At 38.8% G+C, this 24142-nt stretch overlaps 1 protein-coding gene across 1 annotated transcript in view; it reads left to right on the top strand.

Annotated features, from left to right (window-relative positions):
- The window catches only part of LOC122793692 (disco-interacting protein 2 homolog A-like), a 2141448-nt gene that overhangs the window by 1896297 nt on the left and 221009 nt on the right, over positions 1-24142 (top strand). Inside the window, exon 28 of the mRNA XM_044061912.1 lies at positions 1005-1176. Within this exon, the coding sequence (XP_043917847.1) occupies positions 1005-1176 (172 nt within the window). The remainder of the gene's footprint in view (positions 1-1004; positions 1177-24142) is intronic.

Genomic DNA, 24142 nt, shown 5'->3' with positions numbered 1-24142 from the left:
CAGGCGAGTAGGCTAGACAATGAGGGCCTGTTTTCAGCACTGAGCTAGTGTAATATAGGAGCACAAAAGCTGGAACTGATCCGATGTGAAGAAGAAAGAATTATTATTTGTGTATCATTTTCATTCCCTTACTTCACTGCATATTTTTGTGCACCTGTTTTAGGTGAAAATGACATGTTCAGCTGTTAATCTATTTTAGTTATTCGGTTGTTCTGTGGGAGCTTTTACATACAGTGCCTTTCAGTAGGTGGTGTTTCAGATGTGAATGGAAGGCAGTAACAGTGGAAGGTTATGCAATAAAAATGAAAGTCTTTGCAGAACAATACTAGTGCATACCATACTGTCATAGTTGTGAAACTAGGGTACATCATGATTAAGCTTAGGTAGGTCAGAGGTGTGAAATTATCAAAATGCTGTTTGGGATGGACTTCCTAGTATTCCTGTTAGTTTATATGGACATCCTGTGATGCTCCTTACTGCAGGTAGAGATTCTGCATGGTTTTACGGATATTAGGCTCTGTGTAAATGCCCCCCCCCCAACATTGTTCTGTATACGAGTTGGAAGGCTTTACCTCTCACCTTTCTTGCTCCTTAAAGGGAAGATGGGAGACCAAGTCTCCCCAGCTAAAATAAACTGTTTAAAATCCAAGTCTACTAGAAGAAAAGTGGTGTGATCATGAAGTTTGCAGCATTCTTACCACTGATGTGCATCTTGTTTCTTTGCTATTTATTCATGGGTATGTGCAGATTCCCATTTAAACTGCATTTATGCCACCTCATATTAGTGTTCTGAAAACGTTTTGTTTAATATGGTTATGTGATATTTGTCCTTTTTGTGTGGTTTCCTTTATTGCATTCAAAGTGCAGTTGTCTGCGTGCTGGGCATGGCTAGTGTTTGCTCCATCTTTTTTTTTCTACTTGCATATGGTTTAAAAGCAAGGCAAGTTTGCATTTGTGTTTAGAAATTCATTCTGAAAATGAATGTGCTTAATTTGTCAATGTAGCTTTCTCAGTTATTCTTTTCTTTCTGCATTACATAAAAAAGATGTCTCATGCTGCTACAAGTGCCTTATGTCGCTCTCTGAAGCTCCAGTGTGAACTGTATCCATCCCGTCAAATTGCTGTATGCCTCGATCCGTATTGTGGCCTAGGATTCGCACTGTGGTGTCTTTGCAGGTAAGTTGGTTCTGTTAGTTGTAGTTTCTTGTAAGTTTCTAAATGTGTTTCAGAATTAAAAGCCTTAATGTGCAAAGAGACCTTTCTAGAGTTTCAAGAAGACAGTGTTTTTATGGACAAATTTATTTATTTTACATTTGTTGACCATGATAGTCCAACTGGATACTTGTCCATTTTCAGCAGAGGCCCAGGGAGAAAAGTTCCATAAATACAAACAGAAAAACTGTTACATTACTCAAGTTAAAGCACTGTTACAGATACAATATATTGGGTAAAAGTCATTCATTCTGTCATATATATTAATCTGATTTGTTATAGACTAACAATTAGGAAGCAATGTGGGGTGGCCAAAAGACCTCTTTAGCACATGTTTATATTGCCAGAGTTAGTCAGGATTAGAGCAAGGACATAGCCATTGCCTTTTAAAGTACTGTTTTAGACTTTTTTTTTGAATTGGGTTAGAACGGGTTCTGAAGTAAGCTAAGCAGGAAGTGAGTTTCATAGTTTACCAACAGAGTTGGCATAGAGAGAGTCTCCAGATGAGTTTTTGCTTTTGTGGGTTTGGACTAGTAATTTGTTGGATGAGCAAAGTGTCTTGAGGTTGCTGTAAGGGGTGATCATTTTTGTAAGTACGGGTGTGTTTACAGGTTGGTAGAGAATTTTATGTGCTACTATTAGCTGATAGTACTGTAGCTGGAGAGGCAATTCTAGCCACCCTAGATTCTTTAGGTTCAGACAGTGGTGTGTTCTGTATGCTGCTTCAGTGGCAAATCTAGCAATATGGTTAAAGCAGCTAGCGAGTTTATTAAGGTCAGACTTACTCAAGTTCGTGAAGAGAGAGGATTCGTAAAGGAGGATGGAAAGTAGATGTGTACAGGCAATTACCGTCCTAGCTAGTGGAGTGAGGAAAGGTTTGATCTTGTATAATGAGCCAAGTTTATTAACTTTTTTAATAGTTTGATTAATATGCATATCAAACTTGAGGTTATCATCAACTGTTGCACCTAAGAGTTTGGTATAGGGATCTGGGACAATGACAGTGCCATTATTAGATTTTATAGTAAAGGTTGGAGCAGAAGCTTTACGAGTGGGGGAGAAAAGCAGTAGCTTTGTTTTGATAGGATTTAATAAGAGACGTCAATTACAGAGCCAGTTTTCAACAGACATCCTTTATTTATGCCTGAAGTGGTTCCTGAATTCACCTTAAACCAGACCATTCAGACTTCAGTAGTTTACCTAAGCCTCAGAACTCAGAAGAAAAGACCTTGCATTCCCTTTTTGTGCATAGACAGCTGACAGCCTACCTGCACAGAACAAAAAAAAAATTTCAGAAAAACTGATCAGCTCTTTGTTTTGCGAATGGAAAAAGAGGGGAAATCCTATTACAAATGTTTTCCAAGTGATTAGGGCATTGTATTACCTTCTGTTATCACCACCATGAGAAACAAGTCTGAGGCCACATTAGACACACTCAGCATGTGTTATGGCTGCCACCACAGCCTTCCTTCAAGGAGTATTCATCAAAGCTTTCCTAGAAGCAGCTACTTGGTCCACTGTGCACACTTTTTAAAATGTAACTGGGGTTAAACATACACACACATTTTATATATATATATATATATATATATATATATATATATATAAATTATAACTTGGGGGGTTGCATCTAGACCCTAGAGCATGATTTGTTTCTTTTGTTCTGCAAAGCCTGATTTCTAAATCGTTCATCCACGTCTCCAGTTCTCACTGCTTTGTGAATCTCTTGTCTCTCTCCATCCCTTTTCTCTTCTAGACAGTTTTTTTTACAAAATCTCAGTCATTGAGGTTGCATGCCATGTGGCATGGCTCAAAAATATTGAACCCTGTTGAAGCTTGTGGTGCTTATCAAGTGGCATATAGGAGTCATGGTATTAACTGGTCGAAGTTTTAACTATCCTCTGCTATAAATTTTATTACAGTGGTTTTTAACATTCTGTTAAAGTGCTACACTAACGCATTTGTCTGAGTTTGGTACACTGAGTTTTTTTAATTGCTTGACCTTAAAACATTAGCACATTGTTCTGCATATAGATGGAGTCTGTTGGTCACTATTTCTGGAAGTGTCCCTAACTTTCTCTGTCAATGTTTTATTCCTTCCACACCTTATAAATGGTGCATCAGAGTCGCTGCAAAATAGCCATGCTGATAATGTACAGGTTATCCAGCTACTGATAACCTTCTGCAAGGTTGACATAAATGCCAGGGCATCTGCTGCTTTTCATCATCAACATCATCATCACAACCTCTCCATATTCCACATCTTTGTCTGCCACTGACATATGCTTGGACACTACAATTTCCAGAAATTTCTTGCTTATCCTGTCCATTTTACCTTCATTTTCACAGAATTCAAGTCTGCGCCTTCTTCACATTCCAAAACTAAAACAGTCTCATATTTCATTTACTTGTCTTATTTCCCATTGCATTCAGATGTTGGTCTACCTGTTCATTTTACTTAGCTGTTTCCACTCCCATGTGCCAAATCTAATGTTAATTGTTCATCTGGTCCCATGGGCTACATGTTGATTGTGGGGGAGCTTTGCATCATCCACTCCAAGCAAACCTGAAATAACATCATCTGGTGACTCACTTCATCTTCAGAATGCACTAAAGAAGCATACTCCATTTCTTCCATTACAAGTCAGTAAACCATCTATACTGAATAAAGTACTTTACAGTTTTGTAGTTTTAATTGTTAGATGAGGGAGGTAACCATCTTCAAGCAGTGCGAGATCCTCCAGACTCATCCCAGAGTTGATAGGACTGTAGAATACCAGAATGAACTTGAAATAACTGGACAAATGTCTTTATTTGCCAATTACCCAGAATTGTGCTGAACAGATGGCAGTCTCTCCTTTATGTGCTAAATCTTCTTGTACCTTTCAGAATAAGTCTGCACACACTGTAGTTTGGTTAAGAATGTTTTATTATGCACAGTGGAGGTTGCTGTCAGCAATATCCAGATCACTGATAATGTCCGTAGCTTCTGCACTCGTACTGTCCATAAATTCTGTACTCAAGCTTGTGTGTGTAGCTTCTGCACTCATTTTTCTTTCCTCCAGAATATTTAATATTCTAGAATGCTGGATATTTGACCTGTCTTCTGCACTCACTCTTGAGTATTTTTCCAAATTTCTGAGGAGTGTACTGCAGTGACTTTCTGTGCATCAGTCCAAATAAACTAATCTACTGTGTCTGAAGTATCTCCTAATATCCCTGTAAATTTCTACGTGCCTCTTTAACCTTGGTTCATAAACATTGTTCCAACTAAACAAGATCAGTTTGTCTGCACTCAGTGCTGCACACTCTGGTAGCACATTTTATTCTCATCAGTATTCTTGACTGAAGATTATTTTCACTGATTAAAAGTGCTTTCATTATAACTGTATGCGAAATGTGATGGCCTGCTTTAACATGGCTTCATTTCTAGATTTGTGTAAAGAGAATATTGTATTTTTGTCTAGCAAACTATATTTAAATGGTACCTGATGTTACAGTTGCTCCTGGGACACCTGATCACGGGTATCTATTTATGTAGTTATTTATGTAGTTAGCTTTAAAATATGAAGTATAAAATGAAGACACGGGCCTAAACTTACATTTTCAGGCCTGTGTTCTAACTCTAAGTAGGATTTAGTTTGTACCAATTGTCTCTGAAATGGGATTTACTTCTGTGATTACTTTATAAATCTAGTAATATGGTCTGAGGAGGATACTGTAATGATGACCCTTCCTGTTCTGTTGGTAAATCACTGCACTCACCTCCTCACTCACTGCTTACACCTGTATTGCTTATAGATCCCAATTATTTTTAAACTCTCTAGCTCCCCCTACTGGCTAACCTAAACCCTACATTGTATTTTTTTTAATATACTACTACCCAACCCAACTGCTACTGACTTCTCTTAACTCCCAATATGACTTTCTCACCTTTTATCATTTTCTGTCTGCCTCCTTTATTTCTCCTCTCATGTTTGACTGCCTTCCATACTTATTTAACACCAGTCTTCACTAGCCCTACAAATTTTCAGGGTTATGTTTTCTCTTCTCTGCAGCAGTCCATAGATATTACCTCATCTATACTCCCCGTAGATACTCCTCTTCCAAGGATCAGAATATCTCCTTCCAGCATTATACATACTAAGTACAAAGTCAAATACATCTGTTGCTCTCTACACAAACTAAAGGCTCCCTTTCTACCTACTCCTATCAGGAGATATTCACCCCAATCCTGGTCCTCTCTCACCCTCCCCAAAACATCTATTCCTCCAAACCAGCATGTTCTCATCTTACCCAAAAACCACATCTCATTTTTCTTAATGAAAATCAGAAGTATACTCAATAAAACAAGTGATTTCCATGCCTGGGTTGCTAACCATACACCTGATGTCATTGCACACTGACCGAAACCTGGCTGAAATCTTCTATCCGAGATAGAGACTTTCTTCCCCAAGGGTACAATATATTTTGCCTTGATCGTCCAAAAAAAAAGGTGGAGGAGTTGCTCTTATCTACTCTAACCTTTACTCATCTTGATGAACCCATCCCAACTTTCTTTCCTGCAGAAATCATGGCAGCTAAGTTAAAACTAAACACCTTCACCACTATCAGTGTAGTAGCTATTTATATTCCTCCAGGGGAGAATACTCCTTTGTTAGAAAACTTATTCTTATCTTACAGAATGCTACTCAAATTAAATTATCCTCCTTGGTGATGTAACTAGAAATTGGCTAGCTCTAAATGACCATAACTCTCAACTCCCACATTAACTTATATGGTTTTACACAAATTATATCAGAACCTACACAGTTTAACAACTCTCAAATTCTTAGTACTCTAATTGACTGGATACTAGTCTCAGACCCTACCCTATATCACAACCATGAAACGTTATCCAACTCCCTTTGTGGTCACTCTCGTATAAAAGTTACTAGATTCACCCTTCACTTCACCAGACCTCTTAGATACATTACCTGTCGAAAACTATCCAACTTCTCCCCTGAAACTTTTAACACCCTTCTCTCCAGAATTAACTGGAGCTACCTTAAAGAACTTATTCTGGATGAAGCAGTCCAGTCTTTTAACACTATATTTCTTGACATATTAAACTCCCTTGCACCTCTTCGTACTGTTAGAATAAAATCCAAAATATCTCCATGGCTGTCTAAAACAACCCACTCCCTAATGAAAAACCGGGACAGGTTGTGGAAAACCTGGATAAAGTATAAACTCTCTTCTGACTGGCAAAAGTATAGAGAACTTCAAAACCGCACAAAAAAACTAATTGCTAAGGATAAAAAGGAATTTTATTTCAACCCTCCTACAGCTCTAAGATCTAATCCCAGAAAATTCTAGAATTCAATCAACCAGCTGTCACACCCTGATAACCCTTCCTTCCCCCAATCCCTACCCAAACTACACACCTGAAGACACTGCCACCATATTTAATGCCTTATTTATAGACACTGTTACTAAGATAGTCTAAACAGGTCCTCCCTCAGCAATGACTCCAATTACTCTGTCCTACCCTCAAGTCCCAACCTCTCTAATCCCTTTTCTTTCCAACCTGTATCTACTACTTAAATCATTACACTCCAAATTAAAACCATGCCGCACTTCTGCTGATATTCCTTCTTTCTTTCTCCAACTAGCCACTGATGCTCTTGCCCTTCCTGTTTCTAGCCTCATTAACTGCTCTATTACTGAATCTAAAGTTCCATCTATATGGAAATAATTCTACTCACTACCTATCCACAAAGGAGGAAACTTGCATGAAATCTCTAAGTTTAGACATATAGCCATCCTGTCTCACCCATCAAAAATACTTGAAATGCATTCCCAAGCAGACAGTTCAATATTTACTACAAAAAAATCTCCTACCCAGCATGGATTCCACCCAAAACACAGTACAACCACTCCACTGATCTCCTTTACTAACGCTATATCCCTTGCTCGTGATAGCAACAAACTTGTCCCCTGCCTGTTCTTAAACCTTTCTAAAGCTTTCAATACTGTTTCACACTCTACTTCTGACTAAACTAGCTAATCTTAATTTCTCCTCTGATACTATCACCTGTTTTTTCAGTATCTCACTGACCGATCACAATCAGTGAAGTGGCTCTCTGCACTATCACTTTCTCTCCCTGTAATAATGGGTGTACCCCAAGGCTCCATCCTTGGTCCACTGCTATTTAATATTTTTACAAATCTACGCCATACTTCTTGTCCCCAGTCATCTCTTGTACAGTATGCAGATAACTCCACAGTCATTACTATCTCTGACTTCCCCTGTGATCTCCTCTCTCAGACTCGAGCTGCTTTCACATCAGTACAATCTGGGCTTACCACCAACCAACTTATCCTAAACCCTGTTTCTCCCAAAAACTCTTACTCATCTCAAATCTACATTTACTATAATGTCTCTCAACAAAGCTCCAATAGCAGCTGAAACCAGTACCAAACTCTTAGGTGTCACTATAGATGACCAATTTTAAATTTGATTTGCACATCAATAACTGCATCAGGAAGACTCATCAAATATTAGGCCTCCTTTAAAGAAATAGAAAGTTTCTCACCTAAAAATCTAAAGTAACCCTATCTCATACCTACCTATTACCCAGTCTTCTCTATGGTTCTCAAATACTTACAAACCTCAATACCACTCTTCTAGCAAAACTTAAATCAACAAAATAGCTAGATTCTCTGCCCATTATACTTATAAAACTCATCACTGTGTCTCACTTAAACTAGCTGGAACTACCCAATGTGCTTTTCTCTCAGTTGCAGATTATACATTCTATATTATATCAACCTTTCTACTGCCCTAACCTATCCTGCTGTATATCCCACTATCCCTACTCGATCACTTCGTAGCTCTGACTAAGACTTACTATTTATCCACAAACCTAGGATGCAAATGGGTAGTAACCTCTGTAGCTGTCATCCTACCATTGCCTGGAACAAGCTTCCACTCCAAATCAGACAACTCAACCCAAAGAATTCAAATCCGCTACAAAAGAATACTTAAAAACAATCTGGTCATGTCACTGCACACATCCCCCATAAACTGTCTTTCCTCATATAATCTGTCCCTTAGTTGACCACTATCCCTTACTTTGGCTTTTACTCTGCTCAGCTTTTCCTTTTAGCTTAACTCCTACTAACCTACTCTCAATCAGCTTGAGTAAGTAACTAAAGTTTATACTGGACTAACACTCTTTTTACTATAAGAATGTATCATCTTACATTACCTGCATTAGAAATAAAATACCTTTAAATATCTGTAACATTAATATTGTAATTATCTCTGTAATTGCTTTTGTTGTGTTTGTATCTTTCTGTGGAGCTTTACTCCCAGGCCTCTGCTGAAAAAGCGGTATTTGTAACTCAGACTGCTCCCAGTCAACAAATGTAAAATAAAGTAAATAAATAAATAGAGCCAACAGAAAATAATTTTTCTTTATCTGGTAAACAAACTTGCAGTTTTAATTTTGACCAGTAGGTGTCACTTGAGCATTTGTGGTCTTGTTTTGATTGAAGTCTCAACTTCATGATTTAATTATAAATGGGCAACTCTTTAACGTGTTATAACAGGTAAACTCTGTCTTTGACATGTATAATATATGCATCTTGAAGCATAAATATGTACTGTAACTTGTTTCTGGAAATCTTCAGCTAGATTTGTTACTAATAATGTCTATTTACCTTTTTAATTTCTGTGTGCTGTAATAGATGTCTGACTTTTAAGTTATTTATGTGCTGTAATATTACAAGTACCTTTACTAAAACCTATGCTTCCTGTACTTAAAATAATCTATACCTTTGCATACCCTGTTAGTGTCTCTTAACTTTCTAATGTATTAATGTGCACTGTATTCTGTAATTCAACAAATTAAGCCAACCTCTGTTATGCCTCGAGTATATTGAATAACTATCCCTACTTATTCTTTACATAGCTTATCTTAATAAGCCTGTTGCAAATAATCCTGTCACTTTACCCAGCTAATGACTGAATAAAGTAAAGTGTGTTGTAATTGCATGTTGTAAACCATCTAGTAACGCTGTTAGAAATGTGTAACTGAGTGTGAATGTTATATTCTGAAATCTGACTGAAACGTACTATACTAACCTCATAACAGTATGAATGTCATATTCTGAAACTTGACTGAAATGTACACTAAAGTAAATGCATATTTATACTGAACATCTGCTATAGCTGTGTATAAATGTTATGTAAACTAAATGCTAAAGGATTACCTTTTCTGCCAGTGTTATCTGAACACAATTAAAAGCATAAACTTAAATCTGGTAAATGTTATTTTCTGGAAACTAAACTATCACTAGAGGAAGTATTTTTTTTCTGCCAGTGTTATTTGAACACACACAAAAGCATAAACTGAAAACTAGTACTGTTATGCAGTTTGTCTGAAACATGAAAACATGTGCATACTTGGTTTAACTGTAATCTGCCTAAATGCACATCTGTTATATATACATTTTAACTCTAAAGAGATAAGTGAAACACATTTACTACTTCTGTACAGAACTGAAGAAAATACAACAATCTCTTTCTTCCTCTGGCTTTGGTGGTCTTGTCTTTCTGTAGATACTGGACTTGTGCACCACAGCTCTTTCCAAGTTTAGGCTTTACTCTGCATTGTCCCAGTCACTGCTGATATATTGGAAGAGCTGCCTTAATGTTCCAGTACCTTTTCCTTTGTCTATTTTACAATTAGGCTTTCCACCCCACACCCCCATCTCCTGTGCAAGGCTGGGAGGCTAATGTAATGTTTGTTCTTGACTATTAAAAAAAAAACATGCAATCTGGAAAACCAAACTGGACATTATTCAAATAACCAAACCTGACAACATCGTTTTGTAGCAATGTATGCAAAGCACAAAAAGCAGTATCAGGTCATTAAATAACATTTGCGGCATTAATTGTAAACCGATAACTTTGCTTATTGCCCTGACTTTATTTACTGTTTTCTGTATGAAATAAACATATGCTGCTTATAAACTCTAACAAATCTGTAATCAAACTGATAACGTACTATAGTGAAATAGACCTATGTTACTTGTAAGTAAATTCTCACAGATGTATAACAGAACTGGTAATATACTACAGTGAAATTGAAAGGCTATACCTTCATTATTAAATCAAACAGAAACCTCAGTGATGCTGTTTTTCCTGTCATAACCTCAAATGAAACTAAAGTAGCAATCTGACACTGTATTAACATTTCAAAGATTTTTTTTTCCTTTCTGTGCCTTTATAAAATGAATCTTAACAATTTGAGTTTTTTGCTCAGATTTACAAAATGTCTTCAGTGTGCACATCTCCTCTGCCATGTCTTTACATGTAGCTGTTCTTTTAGTTGACATCATTTAACTCTTTCAGTGCTACTTGAATGCTGTAAGGATTAATCATTACTGTCTACAATTTTTTGGACAAATAGAACTTTTACTGCATAAAACTGTCACTAATAATAATAAACTGATCTTTACCATATTGTTTTATGGCATATAGTACTGTCTTTAATTCAGCTTTCTGAGCTGACCTGTAATCTGATAACTCATTTACATAAATCTATGCCATTGGTGTCTTGGTAAACTGCAGTTTTTGCATGATGTGTATATATATATATATATATATATATATATATATATATATATATATATGTGTGTGTGTGTGTATATATATATATATATATATATATATATATATATATATATATAATCTTGAAATGTTTACATATGTACATTTATTACTGGAGTTGAACTGGTCTGGTTCTGGAACTTGTCTGTCATTTATACACGTATGTGAAATTTCTTCATAAAGTAGAATTACATTGCATACTTAATATGAGATTTGAACATGTGGATCTGAACTTTTGACTGTATTTTCACTTTTAAAATGTAACATTGACTTTAAATTCTACATTCTGTAAAACTAGCAAAACATTTAATATCTGGACATGCTTTTCTGTTTCTGTCTGTATCGAGATATTATTTATGCATTAAAACACTTTACTACCGTAATTCACAGGTCTTAACAATGTGTGCTAAACAAAACAATAACACAAATTCATTTACCAGATCCGTAACTGTAAACCATTTATTTTGTGAATTAACTTGACTATCATTTCTAGTACACCATACATATGTGCTTTCAGAATGATAATATCCCAAAACTGTTACAATTTTTTGCTTACTGGCCATAAACTTGAATCCCAGTCTGTCCTTGCTTTTCTGAGAATGAGATACTTTTTCAGAAAATGTGGTAACTTGACTGCCTACACTTCAGCTGTGGCAATTGAACCAGAATTTACTTTGTCTTTTAACCCTTGAATCTCCATATTCCTGATGCAACCAATTTTTCAAATTCTGTAAATCATTTGCACAGCCTATTGCACACATTCTTACAAGTGTCATCTATGTGCACTTCTGTACATTCTGTGGTATTTTTATTTTTCCATAAAATCTTGTTACTGGTCTAAAACGTGCAAGTGTGATTACATGTCATTACCTAGTACGGTATTGTTAAACTCAGAACTGCTCACTGCTGTACCCTTTGACCCTACAAATCCTAACATAACTACACTTGTAGCCTGTAGTAGGCATCTAATTGTAACTGAAGTTGATGTCTATTAATTAGTACATTATTCCATAATTTCTTTTCTGTAAATAGTGAAATATTCTCTCTTTTCTCAACCTTAAACAATGACAGATAAATAATCTTGTTTTGTGCGGGAATGCTGCACCCTTTATAGATAAGCTGAAAATCCTTTTTATAGAACTAGCAAGAACACTGACAAGATATAGTATGCATTTCTTCTTCATTTTACCCTGAAGTCTGTGTATCATTTATGCTTGTCTACTTCATCAAACTAGTCAACATCTGCACTCTCCCTCTTATCCCCCTTCAGTGTAATATTTGCATTGGCTACTGAAAATGTTAAACTAGAATTTATTGAATTCTGAACATCTGTATTTGAACTAACATGAACTTGAGACATTGCAAATGTGTGCTTTGTGTTTTGTCTGGAAACCTGCCTGTTGCGTACACTGAATGTTTACATCTGTACCTGCAGTACTGTGACTTAACTCTGTATTTTGAAATACATGTGTTGTGGCATTTACACTGATTTCTGAAGACTGTAGACTAGAATTTGTATTTTAAATCTGAAATAGTACTGGCACTGGAAACTGAATCATACTTTGAACTGAGACATTACATTGTGCTGCTGAGGTTTACCGCTTTTGCATTTAGAAAAAATTAACATTCCTGAACTAGCAACACTGAAATTTAAATGAACACATCTGAGTTTTGAAAAGGTCCTGTAGTGTTGGCAGACTAAAGCGCTTAACTCAGTTTGTGGCTTGGTAATAAATTGGAGTATTTCGTTACCCTGACTCTTTATTGGTATCAGGTCTGGTTCCACGAGGTGTGTTGGTTTATATATTTCTGGAACACAGTTTTTATATTGCTTTACCCAATTTGTAACTTTAACTGACATTTAACTGGTGCCTTTACTGCAGACTTACTGATTGACATATGTATACAATTTGCATTCACTGATGTATTTAAACTTTTCTGAGATTTACTGTCTGTTTTAGATCGAAAATAAATTTTAATACAAATGAATGCTCAGGTAAGGAAAGTTGAAGTTGCTTTAAGAAGGTTTCCAGATGTCTTTCAGCTTTTTAAACAACTTGTATTTCCGTGGCTCTGTGATGTCACACAGAGGTGAAAAGGGTGTCGGATAGAGTGATGTTTATGAAGCTGGAAATTGATGGTGTAATGATTAATGTTGTTAGTGCATATGCTCCACAAGTTGGGTGTGCAATGGATGAGAGAGAAAATTTTGGAGTGAATTGGATGAATTGGTGATGACTGTACCCAAGGGTGAGAGAGTGGTGATTGGAGCAGATTTAAATGGGCATGTTGAAGGGAACAGTGGGGATGAGGAAGTGATGGGTAGGTATGGTGTTAAACAAAGGAATGCAGAAGGTCAGATGGTAGTGGATTTTGTGAAAAGGATGGATATGGCTGTGGTGAAAATGTATTTTAACAAGGTGGAGGAGCATAGGGTGACATACAAGAGTGGAGAAGATGCACACAGGTGGATTATATCTTATGTAGGAGGGCCAGTTTGAAGGAGATTGGAGACTGTAAAGTGGTGGCCGGAGAAAGTGTAGTTAGGCAGCATAGGATGGTGTTTTGTAAGATGACGGTGATCAAGAAGAGGAGGAGTGTGAGGGCAGCACCAAGGATCAAATGGTGGAAATTGAGAAAGGGCAATTGTGAGGTGGAGTTCAGGGATGAGTTAAGACAGGCACTGGGTGGCAGTGAAGAGTTACCAAATAGCTGGGTAACTACAACAGAGCTAGTAAGGGAGATGGCTAGAAAGGTGCTTGGTATCACATCGGGACAGAGGAAGGACGACAAGGAGACATGGTGGTGGAATGAGGAAGTACAGAAGAGTATACAGGCAAAGAGGTTGGCAAAGAAATGGGATTGTCAGAGAGATGAAGGAAGTAGACAGCAGTATAAGGAGATGAGGTGCATGGCAGAGAGAGAGGTGGCGAAGGATAAGGTATATGAATAGTTGTATGAAAGGTTGGACACTAAGGAGGGAGAAAATGACCTGTACCGATTGGCTAGACAGAGGAACCGAACTAGGAAAGATGTGGAGCAGGTAAAGGTGATAAAGGATAATGAGGGAAACATACTTACAAGCGAGGAGTGTGTGTTGAGATGGCAAGAGTACTTTGAGGGGTTGATGAATGAAGAGAATGAGAGGGAGAGAAGGTTGGATGATGTAGGGATAGTGAATCATGAAGTACAATGGATTAGCAAGGAGGAAGTAAGGATAGCTATGAAGAGAATGAAGAATGGAAAGGCTGTTGGCCCAGATGACATACCTGTGGAAGCATGGAGGTGTTTAGGTGAAATGGCACTGGAGTTTTTAACCAGATTGTTTAATGAAATCTTGGAAAGGGAGAGGATGCCTGAGGAATGGAGAAAGTGTTTTGGTACCAATTTTTTAAGAATAAGGGTGATGTGCAGAGCTGTAGTAACTGCAGAGGGATTAAATTGATCAGTCACAGCATGAAGTTATGGGAAAGAGTAGTGGAAGCAAGGTTAAGAAGGGATGTGATGATTAGTGAACAGCAGTATGGTTTCATGCTGGAAAAGAGCACTACAGACGTGATGTTTGCTCTGAGAGTGTTGATGGAGAAGTACAGAGAATGTCAGGAGTTGCATTGTGTTTTTGTAGACTTGGAGAAAGCATATGACAGGGTGCCTAGAGAAGAGTTGTGGTATTGTATGAGGAAGTCAGGAGTGTCAGAGAAGTAAGTAAGAGTGGTACAGGATATGTACGAGGGTAGTGTGACAGCAGTGAGGTCTGCGGTGGGAGTGATGGATGCGTTTAAGGTGGAGGTGGGGTTACATCAAGAATCAGCTCTGAGCCCTTTCTTATTTGCAATGGTGATGGACAGGTTGACAGACAAGATCAGACAGGAGTTCCCATGGACTATGATGTTTGCAGATGACATTGTGATCTGTAGTGAGAGTAGGGAACAGGTGGAGGAGACCCTGGAGAGATGGAGATATGCTCTAGAGAGAAGAGGAATGAAGGTCAGCAGGACTAAGACAGAATATATGTATGTGAATGAGAGGGAGGATAGAGGAATGGTGAGGATGCAAGCAGTAGAGGTGGCGAAGGTGGATGAGTTTAAATACTTGGGGTCAGTAGTTCAGAGTAACGGTGAGTGTGGAAGAGAGGTGAAGAATAGAGTACAGGCAAGATGGAGTGGGTGGAGAAGTGTGTCAGGAGTGATTTGACACAGATGAGTACCTGTAAGAGTGAAAGGGAAGGTCTACAAAAGGGTAGTGAGACCAGCTATGTTATGTGCTTTGGAAACAGTGGCATTGACAAAAAGGCAGGAGTTTGAGCTGGATGTGGCAGAGTTAAAGATGTTAAGATTTGCACTGGGTTTGACGAGGGTGGACAGGATTAGGAATAAGTATATTAGAGGGTCAGTCCAGGTTGGAAGGTTTGGAGACCAAGCCAGAGGTGCATGATTACGTTGGTTTGGACATATGCTGAGAAGGGATGCTGAGTATATTGGGAAAAAGATGCTAAGGATGAACCTACCAGGTAACAGGAAAAGAGGAAGGCCTAAGATAAGGTTTATGGATGTAGTGAGAGGGGACATGCAGGTGGTTGGTGTGACAGAGCAAGATGCAGAGGACAGGAAGAAATGGAAACAGGTGATCCGCTGTGGCGACCCCTAACAGGAACAGCCGAAAGAAGAAGATGATGATGATGTGATGTCACACTGGAAGCATGAAAGACTGCTTTGAGGATGAAGTTTTCTGATACGTTGCTATTAAATGGATAATGGCCTTTACACTGGTATCTTGGAGAGTCTGAATTTCTTTTAGACTTTATTGTAGATTTTCTGAAGTAATACTCTGAAGGAATATTGCTGCTCTATAAAATACATGTGTGACGCCCGTGCCCTGGCCCGGAAATCAAGGAGCCTCAATCCTCACCACTAACACCAGTGAGGGGCATCTCATATAGGAGGAAAGGATGACAAATACAATCTCATATAGGAGGAAAGGATGACAAATACACACAGTAAAGTGCAATTTCCCTTAAGAGCACACAGAGATCACAGTCAGTCCGGGGCTGGTGGCTCCCTTGCTCTCCAGGTTCCCAATAAGACTCCCCACTGGCACAGCTATAGGGTCCAGATCTCTGCCTAGTGGGCAAGCTAAAACCTCAGCACCATCTCTGTCCAACCAGTGCTTCGTGTCCCCGCCCAAGTAGCTGACACACACACACACACACACACACACACACACACACACACACACACACACACACACACACACACATTTTGAAAAGAGTTTATATAACCACACAGACACTCCTGGGCAAAGCTGGCACAGGTTCTCCAACTGTGTCCCTTTTTCCCCAGACTATACGGTAGTACCAGCTGCCACCATCCACTAATATTTATCAGCTACTCAAAGGCCCTTAAAAGGGTGACCAGTTATTACTGTGCAATATTATTATCCAATTGGTAGTATAGCCCAGGGCTAAAGCTATTAGAGTGGTTTTGTACAATTTTACCAAAGGTATGCAAGTACTCTAAAGAGCTTAAATTATCTCTACAAAAAACATCCACAGTTGAAAGAGTTTAAAAATATTTAATAACAAATAGTCAAAACACAAGCCAATACTTTTTACTACACAGTGCTAGTCAAGTTCAGAGATAAGAGAAATACTTAAAATAATTCAGTAGTACAGTTCTGACATCACAGAAAAACACTTAGTCTAATCTTTCTAGTTTCTAGCTATTTCTAAGAGAAAACACAAGTCTAAGATAAACTTGCATATAGAGCAAGACAGTGCTGATGAGTTAGATGGTCAAGACAAAAATGCTTAATGCTTTCTGATTCTCTCAGTTTTTAAAATCACATTCCTGGTTCACATTACATCATTCTTCACACTTCCCTGGGTTCCCAGGCTAACAGCGGCTACATTTACATTCTTCACCTCTGGGCAGAAACCAGAGCAATAACCAGAGCAATAAAAGACATTTATGCATGTAAATTCTGGCCATTAACAATGGCCTTAAAACAAGAGGCAGGATGCCTCACTCTAGACTCCTGGCTCAGAGTTTTAACATCAAAGGGTCACAACATGCTTTACTTGGTCAGTAGTGCACTGTTGCATTATTTTCCAGTTCCACATGTAACACTATTTTTACCATTTATGACAAGCCTGTAGTTTACATTAATATTTACAGATGACAGAATTATCTCCAAAATTCTATCTGGCTAGGCTGGCAGCCTTCACCCATCTTCATGTATCGTCACAACATGTAGTCTGACTGCTGATAGATTTGCAAAGTTGCTATGTAGTTTTACTGCAAATATTGTTCCTTCATTGGTGGTGGCTCACCGATGTTCTTTGTGTTAAACTGTTGCAGTCATTACATTTGGGTAATCTGCTGGCAGGTTGTCCTCATTCGGACTGATTAACAAAGTCTTGGGTCCTACGTCAGTTGCTGTACCTTTGTCCATGTTGTCAAGTCGTCAGGGATATTAAACATGCAGCCGACACCATTACATCAGTCTTTCTTGCCGCGCGATGCCCGAAGCAGAAGCAGTTCGCAAGTGCTGGTCGGCCAACTCCTGAAATTTTCATTTTCAAGTTTCAGAACTGAAGTCTTCAGCTAAAAGCTAAGTACCCCGTTGGAGAAACTTTTTCTTGCTCCTTACCGATGTCAGTAAAAGTTAATAATTGCATTACTTGTGGGAAGCAAATACCTCATAAGGATTTTAATTTGTACTGTATTCCTTGCCTAGGCCCTGACCACAACGTGCCTTGCTGTCGGTTTTGTGCTAAATTTAATCAACGCACGATTAAACGTCGATATATTTTTGCTCCAAAATATTTTGTCTCACGATTTAACTATCCAGAAATGTAGTCTGTTAGCAATCAAACTACCGGAATACCTAAATAAACGCAAAGAAAAAGGACAGACCGTCGAGGTCCAAAACTGACTAGGCTTCTCCTAAGCCGGTTTGCCGGTACTCTGTGAGGAGCTTTCACAGCCCCTGATACCCGCTACTTTTGATTCCGCAGGCCTCTACTGACACCCATTCGGAGTCCGGTATGCTGCAAGATACTTTAAGTATTGAACCCGCGGATGTCTCTACTTTAGATAGGTCCGGAGCTGCTGAGCAGGCACCGGCTTCTGAGGGTATTTTCAGGCCTAAATATTTGTATATTAAAACAGCACCATCTTCAAAACTAAGGCCAAAAACTACTACTTTGTCTAAAAAATGATGCTTGGGCCACGTGTACAGGCCCCAATGCCTAAAAAAAAACAAATGATCAAAATGGCTGAAGATTTAATTACCTTGATCAGGGGTATCCATCCCCCTCCTGCTAAGAGGCCTAGGCAAGGCACTGACTATGAATCTTCAGATCAGGTTTCTCTTTCTTCTGATTCCTCGTCTGATCAGGAATTATCTATACCCACTTATGAGGACTCTGATGCAGAAGACACCATCCCTTCTGCTTCTCCCCCTGAGGATTTCTCTTTTGGAGAAAATTTGCATACCTTAAGGGAACACTTTCACTGGGAGAGTCAGGATTTCTCTGAATCTAAAAAGAGACTTAAGGATTTTCTTCTTCCTCAGCATAGGCCTTTGGTTATACCTCCTGTTCTAGACATTGTTGATGTTTTCTCAGAGTCCAGTAAGACTCCTGATTCCCTGCCTCCGGCTCCTAGTATGCCAGTCAGATATTACAGGGTTCCTGACTCCCACAAGTTCCTTTTCAAAAACCCTACTGCTGACCCTGAAACCATTTATCGGGGTCCCAAGGGCGTTAAGGCCTCTACTGCTAAAAATCCTACCCCTTCTGATAGAGCTTCCAGGGCGCTGGATAGATGGGGTAAGAAGGTTTACATGTCTGCAACCTTGGCAATCAGGGCTTTAAACTGTCAATTTCATATGCTTAAATATCAGCAGCATGTCTTGGGTTTACTTAAACAGAAAATTATGTTGATTTCTGACTGTGTGGAAAATAGAGTTGCAGGATGTATTACATTCAGCTGAACAAGTTGGAAAACATACTTTGCAATGTGGTTTTCATTCCTTGGAGGCCTCTTGCAGGCCTGCTATAACTGGATCTGTTATAAGAAGGCATGCTTGGCTCAAGGAACAAAGTCTGCCTGATCATGTTAAAGCAAAATCGTTGGATGCTCCTTTACAACAGGATAGTCTATTTGTTAATAAGGCTGAAGAAGTTTTGAAAAAAGATGGAAGATAAAGCTAAATGTATGCAAACTGTGAAAGATTTCTTACAAGTGCAGCCACCCATGTTTAGTAGGCACTGGCCTATTAAGAGCTGGTCCTTTCCAGTACCCACTAGAGCCGCTCAGGTCAAACCCAGACATTCCAAAGGCTCCAGGTTTCAGTTGCAAGGAACTTTTAGAACAAAGCAATGGGGTGCTTCCACCTCCAAATCTGGAAGCAACAAGGCACCTCCCTATGGTAAACAGTCTAAATGACTTTCCACTGCAATCACCAAGCACTTATCTTTTGGCTGCCCCATTTGGGGGGAAAACTGGCACTTAATGCACGGAACTGGCAGCTGATTACCCAGGACAAATGGGTTTTAAATATAGTATCCCAGGGATACAGATTTCATTTCCACACCTTGCCAATCCCAAATGGATGGCCAGATCTGCCTCCAAATCAATGGGCAGAGGCCCAGAAATAAGTTATGTCCCTCATGGATATGGGGGCTATTCAACCAGTACCAGAAAAGGTAAAGGGACAAGGTTTTTATTCAAGACTTTTCCTGGTACCCAGAAAAGACCAATCATGGCGTACAATTCTGGACTTATTCATTCTAAATACATTTCTGGACATTCCAAAATTCAAGATGCTGACTCTTCAACAATTACTACCTATGCTAGGCAAGGATGCCTGGTTGGTAACTCTAGACTTAAAAGGGCTTACCTGCATATCCCAGTCAGGGAATCTTGCAGAAGATACCTCCGCTTCAAAGCAGGCTATTTGCATTACCTGTTCTCTGCACTGCCCTTTGGCTCATCTACTGCGCCCAGGGACTTCACAAAGTGGCCTGGCACCAGTAATTAGATTTTGCAGGCAAAGAAATATTCAAATGTATCCATACCTGGAGGATTGTCTAATTCAGGCAGAAAACAAGGACACTCTTTAAAACATCTGGTGTTTGTAAAAAGGGTTCTAACTTGTCTAGGGTACACCATAAACAAAAAGAAATCACAACTGGTACCCTCTCAAAAAATTACATTCCTGGGTGCAAGCTTGAATACAACTGCCCAGATGACTTACCTTACGCCAGAAAAACAAATTCAATTGATGACTTACTTCAAACAGGTGGCCACAAAAACCAAGCTGTCTGCAAGACAAATTCTGCAGGCCTTGGGGTTCGTGGCCTCCTGAATTCTTCTAATTCCATATGCAAGACTGCATATGAGGAAACTTCAATGTTACCTAAAAAGCTTATGGAGTCAACATTGTCACAGCCTGGAAACAATGATTCCTATCATACCTTGCCTGCTATGGTGGGCAGAGGCCTGCCACCAAAACAAGGGACTGTCATTCATTCCACCCCCTGCCACCCAAACCCTGACTACAGACGCATCAGAATATGCTTGGGGGCACATCTGGCAGGGAGATGCATTCAGGGCAAATGGAGCCCAAATCAAATTCAACTACATATCAATCCAGAAAGATATGCTAGCTGTACAGAATGCTCTGACAGCCTTCAAGGACTACCTTCATCCAGGACAACTACTGATAGACAGACAACACCACAGTCATGTGGTACATAAACAAGCAGAGTGGTACACATTCCTACCCCCTTTGCAGACTAGCCGTGGCATTGTGGAACACAGCCTTGATTTACCAAATACATCTACAAGCTCAATTCCTGCCAGGAAAGCAAAATACTCTGGCAGACGAACTAAGCAGAAACCTTATGGACCCAGACGAATGGAAACTGGAACCACAAATTTTCAACATGTTGACATGCAAATGGGGGAGCCCAGATATAGATCTTTTTGCCTCACCCCAAAACTATCAGTTGGACAAATTCTGCACAAGAATTCATCACAAAAAAGCTTGGAAAGTGGATGCTCTATCCTTCAGCTGGAAAAACCTATCAGTCTATGCCTTTCCCCCTCTGCTCTCCAAAGTTCTACTAAAAGTCAGAGTGGACAAACCAAAAATGATTGATTGCTCCAGACTGGCCTCGCCAACACTGGTACCTGCTCCTGCGCAATGTGTCACACTTTCCTCCGTGGTACCTGCCTTAGACAGTTTTACCTACTGTCTCAGCAGAGCTATCAAATTCTGCACACTCAGCTCCAAACTTTGAATCTTGCAGCGTGGCTAATCAACTAATTTCACCCATTACATCTCTCAGCAAACCTGTGATGGATGTCATTTTGGAGGTTAGAAAATGTTATGCTGACAAATGGAAAAGGTTCTGTGCCTGGAACCAAGCACAAGGAATAAGCACAGCAATGCCCAATATTCCTCAGATTCTGCAATACTTAACTGAGATGCTGCACAAGGGCCTATCTTTTTCTTCCATAAAAATCCATGCCTCTGCCATTTCAGCTCATTACAACACAGAGCCTCCCCTCTTTTCTCATCCTCTGCTAAAGCAGTATCTCAGAGGGGCCAAAAATTTTAAGACCTTCCAGGGAGCACAAACTCCTGCATGGGACCTCAATTTTGTTTTGGAAAAACTCACTCTACCTCCTTTTGAGCCACTGCGGGCCTAAAATTTCTCTCTTGGAAAACAGCTTTTCTTTTAGCAGTCACTTCAGCTAGAAGGATTTCAGAACTACAGGCTCTCATGGCAGTGCAGCCTTTTATTATTTTCTACCCGGACAGTGTAACACTCAGGACCAGTCCATCTTTTATGCCTAAGGTGGTATCTAGTGTGGCCCTTAATCAGACCATTCATCTGCCAACGTTCTTCCCAAATCCACAGAATAAGGGTGAGCGGATTCTGCATTCATTGGATGTACACAGACAACTAAGATTCTACTTAAACAGGACAAAATCTCTAAGAAAATCTGAACAACTGTTGGTGGCATTTGCTGCAGGGGCAGAGGGAAAGGCTATTTCAAAGCAGATTATTTCCAAATGGATAAGCCGTTGTATTTGTTTCTGCTATATGCACCATGGTAAACCTGTCCCCAAGGGGATCAGATCTCATTCCACCAGGGCTGCATCTACTTCTGCAGCCTTTCTCAAAGGGGTTCCTACCAGAGACTAATTCTAGAAGCTGCTACTGGAGCTCAATTCATACGTTCACCGAACATTACAATTTACCTCTCTTCTCTAAATCCAGAGCAGGCTTTGCCACTGCTGTCCTGCAGGGCCTTATAGCCGCTCCTAATGCTGTATAAATCCATCCTGCCAACCATAGCTTTGGATTCTACCCAAATGTAATGAATGCAACAGTGAAACACGAAGAACATAGTACAGTTGTGTACACTTACCATAAATGTAGATGTTTGAGTGTATTCACTGTTGCAGTCCTGGATACCCTCCCTCCATCCCCCTGTTTTTCCTCTAACTTGTACCTCCCATTTCTAACTTGTACCTCCCATTTCTGTTACTATCTTTAAAAGCCTTTTTGGTGTATTTGCTTTTGTTTGGAGGTGTATGTTTTGTGTTTTATATTATACACACACACACACACACACACATATATATATATATATATATATATATATATATATATATTTATTTATATATATATATATATATATATATATATTTATTTATATATATATATATATATATATTTATATATATATATATATATATATATTTATATATAGGTATATATATATATTTATTTATATATATGTATATATATATATATATATATATTTATTTATATATATATATATATATATATATATATATATATATATATATATATATATATATATATTTATATATATATATATATATATATATATATATATATATATATTGTTCCCCATTTGGGGGGCACCTGACATCTGGTGCAAGAAAAACTGATGTAATGGCGTTGGCTGCATGTTTTATACCCCTGACGACCTGACTTCATGGAAGAAGGGACAGCAACCGACGCAGGACACAAGACTTTGTTCATCAGGCCGACTGAGGGCAACCTGCCAGCAGATTACCCAAATGTAATGACTGCAGCAGTGAATACACTCGAACATCTACATTTATGGTAAGTGTACACAACTGTACTTTGTAGGAACTGATAGGACTGGAATTAATTTGCAATGACTGGAAGAAACTGGAATGAGATTAGAATGAATGTTGATCTGTTAATTACCCAGAACTGTGCTGAACAGATGCCAGTCTCTCTCTTATTGCCAAATCTTCTCGTACCTTTCAGAATAAAAGTCTACATACACTGTTTTTATTATGCAGTGTGTAGGTGGATGTCAACAATATCCTGATCAAATTTTAATGTCTGTAGCTTCTGAACTCATTATACTGTCCATAAATTCTGTACGCAGAATGTTGTGATGTCCGTAGCTTCTGCACTTATTTTCCTTTTCTCCTGAATAATGTAATACATTTTCTGGAATCCTGTATATTTGACCTGACACTTGCACTCACTCTCGCGTGTCTGTAACAAACTTGTGAGGGACTGCATTGCAATGACTTTAGTCCAAACAAATGAACTGTCTGAAGCATCTCCTAATAATACCAAAACCCTGTAAATTTCAGCACGCCCTTTTAACTTTGGTTCTCAAGCCTCATACCACCTGAACAAGATCTGTTTGTCTGCACTCAATGTACTACACTTTGTTAGCACATTTTATTTTTATCAGTATTCTTGACTGAAGGTTATTTACACTGATTGGAAGTGCATTCACTGAAACCGTATGCAAAATGTGAAGGCCTGCTTTTAATATGGCTGCATTTCTAGACTTATGCAAGGAGAATACTGTATTTTTGTCTAACAAACTACACTGCACAGCACTCCACAAAGCTAATTACACATAGTTTTCTTCCCATTTCCTTGTATATTTTAACATTTTCACAGTAATTGTTACCCACACCTAGCCCACAAACTGACCATTAAGTCTCACTGTGACAGAGTCAGATTGAAAACAGAAACATTTTGCTCTTTAAAGACCCCAGTCCATCCATGTACTGGGTGGGGGTATAATCAGTTAGGAAGCAGATAGGTCTTAGATTTCTCAGCATGATATACAAGGTATTTACTGACCCCATTATTTTTTGCATTCATTTCACCATGATATTCAAAAATTAGGACTGTTGCTTCTAAATTGTTGGCTAATATAGTTT

This window comes from Protopterus annectens, chromosome 2.part0, assembly GCF_019279795.1.
Source record: "Protopterus annectens isolate FY-2018-M chromosome 2.part0, PAN1.0, whole genome shotgun sequence".
Taxonomy (NCBI): domain Eukaryota; kingdom Metazoa; phylum Chordata; order Ceratodontiformes; family Protopteridae; genus Protopterus; species Protopterus annectens.
The sequence above is the reverse complement of the archived record's forward strand: the minus strand, read 5'-3'. Positions and strand labels throughout refer to the sequence as shown.